Source organism: Myotis davidii, unplaced genomic scaffold, assembly GCF_000327345.1.
Source record: "Myotis davidii unplaced genomic scaffold, ASM32734v1 scaffold964, whole genome shotgun sequence".
NCBI classification, from domain to species: Eukaryota; Metazoa; Chordata; class Mammalia; order Chiroptera; family Vespertilionidae; genus Myotis; species Myotis davidii.
In genome coordinates this window covers 1223034-1232890 of record NW_006298351.1, presented here as the reverse complement: position 1 = coordinate 1232890, position 9857 = coordinate 1223034, and the positions used below count along the sequence as shown (strand labels likewise).

At 45.3% G+C, this 9857-nt stretch overlaps 1 protein-coding gene across 9 annotated transcripts in view; it reads left to right on the top strand.

Moving 5' to 3' along the window:
• CDK5RAP2 (CDK5 regulatory subunit associated protein 2) overlaps positions 1-9857 on the top strand; it is a 159955-nt gene that overhangs the window by 37447 nt on the left and 112651 nt on the right. For all 9 annotated transcript variants that reach the window (XM_015570625.1, XM_006773982.2, XM_006773981.2 and 6 more), the window contains 2 exons: positions 3509-3632; positions 6345-6499. In XM_015570625.1, coding sequence (XP_015426111.1) covers positions 3509-3632; positions 6345-6499 — 279 coding nt within the window. The remainder of the gene's footprint in view (positions 1-3508; positions 3633-6344; positions 6500-9857) is intronic.

The following is a 9857-nucleotide window of genomic DNA, read 5'->3' as shown; positions in this document are numbered from 1 at the left end:
ACTGTGTGCTCTGAGCCTTGGCTTCTCAGTCGTTCCTACATCCTAGGGCTTCTGTGCAGATGACCGGCCAGAGGATACGCACACCGCCTACCACAGACCTGCTCACCGGCCTTTCCCTGGACCTCCACCTGCCAGGCACTTGGCAGTGTGTGTGTGATACAACCTTGTTGATGGAAAAATAGCTTTTTATTAACGCCCTCAACTCCCTTTTTGAGTTTTATGGTTGTTTTAATGGGTGGGTGTGGGGGGGTAGATATGGGAAAAGCCCCTGTTTTTCTCCAAAGAACTATAATTAGAACAGAAAGAGGAAATGTTGATGGTTAACAAGAGTAGCGAGGGTGGTGTTTATAGAAGCTCTCTCTTGTACTGGGTGGAAAGCTGGATTAGACCACTTTCCTCAGCCTTTCCTCTCTTAAGTCTTGTTCTCTGTCTTGTCTGTTGGCCCAAATTCTATGAGGAAAGAAAGGGTAGAGGGAGGGAACTAACATTTATTGAGATCCTTCTTAGCCCCTAACCCTGTGCCTGGCACTTGACATGCTTTATGCATCTGACTTTATAGCAGTTCTGTGAGGCAGCCAGTATTCCCATTTGAGCTAAGAGGAAACGGGGCTCAGGGGAGCGAGGGAACTTGCCCAAGTTGGCAACAGAGCTGGGGCTAATCTGGCTCTGGAGTCCACTCTGCCTCGCTGTGAAGTAAACATATATGTTCGCTGATTTTCCATCGTTCTATTTCTCAGTTACCATTAAGGGGACATTAAAACCAAAAGCAGACATATTGGCAGGAGTGAATTTTATCTCTGTAGCTTTAAAACACAAACAAAAATAATAATTCCATTAGTAGAGGAAAATTGCACCATACTGCTGAGTATAAATTTTATTGCTACAGTAACTGTAAAATACAAAGATGATAAATGAAAAGTTGGAACATTTATTATTGGGTGTATATTTTATTGGTATAACTAAAATGCAAACAAACTGAATAATGCTGTTACTTGTTAAAAATTGTAGTCAGCGTTTTGACAATGTGTGTGATGCTGACTGTAAAACACTAAGGTTTGATCTGGGCGGACAGGAGGGAGCCAGTATATTTGCACCCGCTGGGTTGAGTGGAGGGTAGGGGAGGGGTAATGGAGCCATTTGCTAGAGGAGGCTTTATGAAGCCCAAGGGCTAAAACATTTGTGGTGGTTCGAGGACATTGAGGACTGGAAAATTCGGTATCCAACGCTCAGGAAGGAAAAGCTTCTTTTCTAGAATTCTTTTTTTTAAAAAATTATTCTTGACACTATTACAACTGTCCCCCATTTCCTCCCCTTTAGTCCAGAATTCTTGCAGCCATGTAGAATGCCCTGTTGAGAAGTGGCAGAAATGATTGTGAGTCATGTGAACTCCCTACAGTACTGGTCAAGATGTGAGCTGAGGGACGGGGCTCAGGACGCTTGGTGGCATTAATCAGGAAGTGGCAGCGTTAGTCTTAGTTCAGGCCAGTGGACAATCTGTTCTCAGCTGGGACACCACCGGAGGGTAGAATGAGGCTGCTCAGCATCTTAGCGGAGGCAGCGCTGCGGTGGCTGCGGGGACCACAGGCTGTCCTGCAGCACTCGGATCAGAGAGGAAGGAGCCCGTGCTTTGGCCGCCGCATGTGCTAGCACATTAATGCTAAGAGGGCATCACCTCATTTTTCAAATGAGGAAACTGAGGTGAAAGAGGTAATTTACCCAGAGTCACACTGAGGCCATAATAGAGTACAAATTTGGAAGCGGATCTGTTCTGCTTCAGAGCCCATGTTCTTTCTTCCCGGTTGTCCACATTGAATTCCATTAAAATGATATCATGACACTGGGGCCTTGTGAAGGCTCGTTGGTGAAAGGAAACAAGATATGAATAAAGCCTTTATTTGCAGGCAGTTCGTGTCTGAGGCTTGGACAGCAAGTATGGCCCTCTTGACTTTCCATTGTTCTCAGTCAAAAATTCACATGGCCCGTGCATGTGCATGTCTGGTCACATGGCTCTTGGCCGGAAAAGTCTTACATACCCCTAACGCAGGGCTTGGGAGGCTGGTGGTGAATAGATTTGTCCTATTGCAGTTTTCTGAGAAACCAGCTTTAGGTGGAGCCATTTCCTTATATTATTCTGCCTTCTGGAAACCCACAATCATTTTAGAAACCCAATAGAACTGCTCTGAGTACAGGTCTCCCAAATTCATATCTGACACTGTTTTTCTTCTGGGGAGAAGCAGATGAAAGGCGTCAGTGGTTGTGGTCCTCTGTCTGATTTCGGTGTGCCATCCCCACCGCTGCCTGACAGGAGGACAGAATGTTTGTTCCGTGGTGCCACAGTGATGTGAAGTCTGCATTTCATGTTAGAGTAACACGGAGTGTGGGCTGCTTGCGTGCTCTCTTCTCCTCACGCCCTAAGTAGTAGCTAGTGCTCACACATAGCAGTGTGCTGTATTTAAAATGCTTTTCCTCCAAGCCCCAGCCAGGTAGCTCAGTTGGTTAGAGCATCGTCCTGATATGCCAAGGCTGTGGGTTCAGTTCCTAGTCAGGGCATATCCCACAGTTTGAAAACCACTGCCCTTGAGAGGTATCAGATTCATTACAGCTTCGGCTGGTGTGGCTTAGTGGGCATCGTCTAGTGCACCGAAAGTTTGCCGCTTCGATTCCCAGTCAGGGCCCATGCCTGGGTTGCAGGCTCCATTCCCACTAGAGGGCGTGCAGGAGGCAGCCAATAAGGGATTCTCTCTCTCTCTCGATCCCTCAGATTCATTTTGTTACATACTTTCTGTGTACATTGGTTTGTCAAGTCAGCTCTCCACCTTTCCTAACACTGGTGGAGGTGTGCTTTGTTGGAAGTTTCCTGGTGGGAAACTTGGCAATAGCTGTCAAAAAAGTCTTAAAAGAATACTTACACTTTGACCCTGTAATTCCCTTTCTAGGAATTGACCCTAAGGAAATCACTGGATAGTTTACATACAAGGATGCTTTTTCATCACAACATTGCTTATACTAGAATAATAAACAATAACACTGACATATGTTGAATACTTTTGTTGAGTACTTTGGCCACTGTTCTCAGAGCTTTGTGTTATCGGACAAATATATAAAATCAGAAGCAATTTAAGTGTTTTAAAAATAGGGGTTGATTAAATATAGTACATTTCATATAGCAAATTATTATGTAGTCAAATGATACACATTTGTATTTATTGACACAAAAGGTGTTTTAGTGTGTTAAGCAATAAAATCGTGATGATATATAGATGATGCTTACTTTGTTTTTAAATTTGTATTTTTATTGACTCATAATTGACATTTAACATTGTGCAAGTTTAAGGGGTACAACATGTTGATTTAATACATTTATATATTGTATGGTCAGTGTTTTTGAGTTACAAATATTAATTAAAATAAAAAAGAAGCTCAGCACAGGCCCATGGGGGGATTTGTTGTTTCTTGGGGTGATTAAAATCACTACCTGACTGTCACCCTTATTTGCCTCATTTTGCAGCAAAGCAGTTGAGAGCCTCGCTGCGGGAGGCGGCTCAGAAGTTCGGCGGGCAAAAGAGGATGCTCAGAAGAAGGTGCAGCAGGTCGAAGATCTCCTAACCAAAAGGATACTCCTTTTGGAAGAGGCAAGTCTGGAGGCCCTGTGGAGAGTGTGTTTCTTTCAGTGGGTTCATAACGCAGTGGGCAGAATTGTGTTTCTTTCCTCATAAACTTCCGCAGACATGAGAACCATCCTCACTGAATATCTCCGGGGTTCCAGCTCCATCAGAGATGCTTGGCATAAAGAATTTATACCCTTTCACCCTGCAAACTGGCCATTATTGTTTTATTCCTATAGATGAGGACTCTGAGGTATGGAGAGAAATGCTAACCAGTCCAAATTTAATCCTGCATTTAAACGTAGACTGCTGTCTCTAAACCCCATGTTCTTGCCACACCACTCTTCTTATTATCTAGTTTAGTGCCTTTATTTCACTGAGGAGGAAACTGAGGCCCAGAGAGGGAAGCCACTCACCCAACATTAGCTAAGCCTGGAACCAGATTTTCTGACTTGTAGGTCACTGTGTGTCCATGCAGCCCCACCCCGCGAGTCCAGCCTCCACGCCACCATCCACCGGTGTTGACTGAGGACCGGTCTGGAGGCTCTTTATGTAGCTCCTCCTCCCGATTCCAGTCAGATGCTTCCTAGGTATTAAACAGGTTTCCTCCATTAAAGCTAATATTAAGTAAACTATTTCATTCTTGGTCTTTGAAGTCTCTTATTTCATCTCACTTTTTCTACCTGCAACCCTGATTTTTCTAAGCAAGTAGGAGGAGAAATAGCACCAAAAAGCATTTCTGGATACAAAGAGTGAATACATTTGTACTGTAATTTGCAGCTAACAATGGCCTTTTTCAGTCATGATGTTCAGTTCAGCCCTTGTTCATGAGCGTGTATAGATAGTAGGTCGATCATATGGATGAGGAAATAGGCTCAGAGAAGGGGAGAAAGTAGTCCTCGTCATTAGTAGTAGAGCTGGGACCAAAAGAAGAGGCTCTGAGCCCAAGTTCTGAATTTTAGTTAAGATGACTGTGAGACTGCCCTAGCCCATTTGACTCAGTTGGCTTGTGGACCCAGGGTCCTGGGTTTAATTCTGGTCAAGGGCATGTACCTTGGTTGCAGGCTTCTCCCTTGCCTGGGCCCTCCTTGGGGTGCGTGCGGGAGGCAACCAGTCAATGTGTTTCTCTCACATCGATATTTCTCTCTGTCTTTCCCTCTCTCTTCCACTCTCTAAAAAATCAATGGAAAAATATCCTTGGGCAAGGATTAAAACAAACAAACAAACAGGATGATAGTGAGGCTTTTAAGAGACTTAACCTAATCTTGCTCATTCATCTTATTTTTCCCAGTAAGTGCCTCCCAGTGTGTTGGGCTGCCAGTGTAACTGACAGTGCTGGGTTCAGTCCCTGTTCTGTCACTTACTAGCTTTGTCACCTTGGATAAAGCATTTGCCTTCCCTGAGCCTTTGCCTCTGTAAAACGAGGCTAGTGATACCTGCTTGGCTGGTAATTGTAATAACAACAGCAGTACTAACAATTGGTGGAGGACTTACCACATGTGAGCACCCTTCTCAGCGTTTTGCATATATTGACTTAGGTAATCCCCTCAGCAAACCTAGGAGGTAAATGCTTATCATCCTTTAACAACAGAAAGAAGAAAGGGATGACACCGGCCGAGTGGCTGAGTCACTTGCTTAAGGTGACACGGGCAGGAAGTGCCTGGTGGTCTGGCTGCAGAGCATGCATTGTAAACTGCAGTCATGTGTCTCTATATGTCAGTGTTTAGGCTTGAGTGAGAATCAAAGAAAATATAAACAGAGCTTCTTGTAAAGCCTGGCATTGAGTAAGCTCCCACTGAATAATAGACTTCGTTGTTTGTTGTCTGAAAATTTTGGGAAATGATTTTTCCCAGCTGTCATTGAGATTGACAGGCATGCCTCTTGGGGAGACAGCATTCAGGAGGCCCAGGAGGGAAAAGGTGGGGAGGAGGAAGTCACATTTTTCTTGAGTTTCCCGTGATGCAGCAGGCACTTGACAGAGCCTCACAACAATTCTCTGATGAGATGGTCATTAGGAAGCTGGGTCTCAGAGAGGTTAAGTGACTATCCAGGGTCACACAGCAAATAAGTGGGAGCTGGGTTTTGAACCTAGTTTGATTTGACTTTCATCTTTGTGGTGCAGTCAGAGGCAGTTGGCATGAGCAGTCAGAGATGCCCATCGAGACTCCGGGTCACTTTCATGAGCAGCAGGGCCTGTCCCCTAACACAGACGCTGCCTGCATGATTTAGATAATTTCCTCGTCAGCCTCTGTGAGTACTCAGGAGGAACATAGAGTGTTTCACCACCTAAATCACTTTGGAGATGGAGAAAATGTACTTAGAATTGTATCGTCATTATCTGAAAAATCCCACAAAAAAACTGGGGGGGCGGTGGGGTGTGGAATGAATTTGTGTGGAGATTGTGGTGACTCTGGAATTTATGTATGTTTAAGTATTGAGAGGTACGTTACTCCTTGTTCTCATCGAGCTGTAAATATTGATCTGATTTTTCAAAACCACAACAGTTCTTATATAGTTGAATCTTTTCCATTGGAAATGCCGATTACTCTTCAGGATACAAGAAGGAAAGATGGCTGGCAAATGTATTTATTACTGATTCTCCCCATGTAGAGTACAATTCAGGGAGGGGAAATGTGCCGGAGAAAAAGTCATAAATATTTATATTTTAATCCAATTTCCTTTCAAAGTGTTCCCAATTGTATTGAAAAATTGCATCAAATGCATTTAATTTAACTCTAGGATGTGAAAGCCGCCCAAGCAGAACTGGAAAAGGCCTTTGCAGGGACAGAAACGGAGAAGGCTCTTCGGTTGAGTTTGGAAAACAAGCTGTCAGAGATGAAGAAGATGCACGAGGGGGACTTGGACATGGCTCTGGTCCTGGAAGAGAAAGACAGGTCTGGCTCTTGTCCCTGTGCTACCCTGGCAGGCATTTATCTGGCAGCCCTTTTCCCACCCCTCTCCTCCTGGTTCCCCACAGTGAGGAAACGAGGAATGTGAGGACAGAGAGAGAGGTAGTGGATAGAAATTCATGCTGGAATTTGCTACTCAGGTACTAAATTTAGCATTCAGTTTTGGCTAAGCTTCTTGGTAGTCAAAGGATAGTAGGAAAAACAATCTTGATGGACGTTAGTAACTCAGGAGATGCCCAGTTTTACTTGACATTGTTTAGACACTTGTGGATCTTCTTGTAGGGAACAGTTAATGTCTACATCCCCACAGTAAATACCAGTGCATTTTCTGTGACCTGTTTCTGGCATATATATATATTTTTTTTTTTCTGGCATATCTTTTAATGTGGTCTGAGGGCCCAGGTTTGTACAGTGCAAGGGGCCAAAACAATCCACACGAAGTACAGAGCTCTTTGATGGTCCAGGAATAAAATGTGTGCCATTTGGACTAAGGTGTCAGAATTAGGGATGGAGAAGAATAAGATATTTAGAAGGTAGAATCAATCATGTTGGCTTGAAGGGCTTGGTGGCTTATTGGATTTGGGGCTGAGGGAAAAGGCTGCCGAGGTACTCCCTCACCCAGATGAGCAATGGTGGGATGGTATTGCAGGTGGCTGAGTGTGGGACAGAAAGGGAGAAAGAGGTGTTTTTGGGTAGAGGGGGTGGGAAGATGAGCTTTCAGTTGCGACATGTTGGGTTGAAGGATTGTGCCAGCCAAGAGGAGAGTCCAGGTGGTACTTGGGAATACAGACCAAGGCCCAGATTAGAGGAGACAAACATTCATTCATTAGCCGCCTACTGAGCATGGCCTGGGTTGGGTGCCAGGAATGCAAAGGGGAGCACTGTCTTCCTTCTAGGGAATTCCCAAGTGAAGGAGGGGACAGATGTAAAGGGAAGATGGTGCTGGAGGTAAGTTCAGGGTTCTGTGCTGTGACAAAGGGGAGGAAGCTCTGCTTGGGTGAGGAGCAGGGAAGGCTTCTCAGAGGAGGAGTGCTGGGAGTTGGGTGAGGAAGCCTTGCCACACGAGGGAACGGCAAGTGCAAAGGTGTGGAGTCTGGCTCATTCCAAGGTAATTACAGAGGAAAGTGGTCCCCGATGAGACTTGGATTCTCATCTGTTTGGAAAAGGGAATTTGGGAAGAATTAATGCTTGTTGAGTTCTTTTTTTTTAAAATATATTTTATTGATTCTTTACAGAGAGGAAGGGAGAGAGACGGAGAGAGATAGAGTTAGAAACATCGATGAGAGAGAAACATCAATCAGCTGCCTCCTGCACACCCACCACTGGGGATGTGGCTTGTTGAGTTCTTATCAGCCCAAGCGGTGGGGTCTCCATGGACATGGGTAGCCAGGTGAGGGCCTTGTGGAAGGCTTTGTCTTCCTGGGGTTTCCTAGAGCCTGGCTACATAGGCACAGAAACCTGAGTTGTCAGCACTGCGAATGCATCTGTCCCAGGGGTAGGTGTGTCCCAGCCACATTCCCAGAGACCTAAGAGCAGCCAGATGCCTACTCAGGGTTCCTGCTCGCTCTGGGCACGGCCCTCTCTGGTGGAGCTCTCCTGGGTCTAAGGTCAGTGTTTCCTCCCTGAAGGCAGGCCTGTCTCAGAAGCTAAATCCATATGAGAAGGTGATTGCTGAGCAAAGAATTGGAATAAGGGTCTCCGTCATGTCCTGGTGAGGTGGATCCAGGCTGGCCACACAGATTGGCCCGTCTTTGGGAGGGCCCTCATGAGGACGTCCTTGTCTTTCTGGGCCCCCACCACCCTTTTCAAAGGTGTGCACTTTAACTGCTTGATTTCCTTCAATCTGACCTTGAAGTTAGTCTGTATCTTTAAGGTAGTTGACAGTGAAGAGCCCTGCAGTCAAGTTTGGCCTTTGGATGTTTTATCTGTTTGTGGTTTTTTTTTTTAGAGTTTAACTAAAAACATCTAATTTTATGTAAGAGTCTGAATTTCCAGATTCTCTCGAAAACCTGGGAGGTGTGGGAGGATGGGCCGTGGTATTGCTGGGGTGCGGCCGCTCCCTCAGGTGGCCCGGCAGTCCTGCTTGGCCGCAGTCCCCGCAGGCCTGCCCCGCTCATTTCCATTCCTAGCTGCACCTTGCTGTAAGGACCTAAAAAAAGAGTTTTATCGAGGTGGAAGGTACACACAATGCAACACATGCATTTTAGAGTACAGTTTGGTGCCTTTACCTCTCCAGTGGATTATGTGATGATTTCAGAGTTGAGCCCCTAGAGGGCACTCTTACTTGTCTTTCCTAGTTTTTGGGGGGGTGTTGTATTGACGCTGCCAGTTCTCGCTGTATCCAGTTGTCTTAGTCCATTTGGTGCCATAACAAAATAATACACATTGAATCGCTTATAAATAATACCTTTATTTCTTACAGTTGCGGATGCTGGAAGTCCAAGGTCAGGGTGCAGCGTGGTTAGGTGAGGGGCCCCTTTAGGTTGTCCTTTTTCTTGTTGTGTCACCTGGCAGAAAGACCAAGGGATCTCTCTAGAGCTTCCTTTATAAGGCATCACTCCAATTTATAAGAGCTCCACTATCATGACCTTGTTTTCTCCCAAATGCGTCCCAAATGACACCTCCTAATGTCAACATTTTTGGGGACACACGATGTTCAGACAGTGCGCCAGATGCTCAAGCTGCTTTTGGCTCCCTCCTCACCTGCACCCGGGCACCTATCCTCTTTCTGCCACAGTAAGTTGCTTTTTAGGCTTAGCTACAAACACTCTTAAGGTCTTTTGACAAAATGCTAATCATTGAATGCTAAAAAAAAGTACTAATTATAGCAACTGTCACTTCTTGAGTTCTGCCATATGCCTGGAGCTGTGGAGGGCCCTTTTAAAAAGCTTATCTCCCTCCCACGTAAACAAGTTATCCCCATTTTATAGCTGAGGAGATGCAGGCTTAGAGCTGAAATAGTTTGTTGTCAGGGAGCAGTTAATAGAGGGAATTTGGGACCTTCAGAAGGGTGTGTTCAGCTCTACCTAAGGGGGCTTTTGGGGTGTCGACTGGCAAAGCTTCCTCGAGAATAGTGCCTAATGAAATCGGGTGTATGATGGGTGTCTAGCAGGTGGAGTTGTGAAGGGCATTCTAGGTACAGGAGCTGTGGGAACAAAGGTCTAGAGCAGGGGTGGGCAACCTTTTTGTGAGTGGGTGCCAAAACCAGCAAAATCTCTGACTCAAAATTCTTCTGCGTGCCAACCCTAATTTTTTGAGAACATGTTACGCCTACTTGATATCTCTTAAGGTGTACGTATGTGAAGAACCTTGAAGAAATAATAAAATTCATTTGTGACAAGAA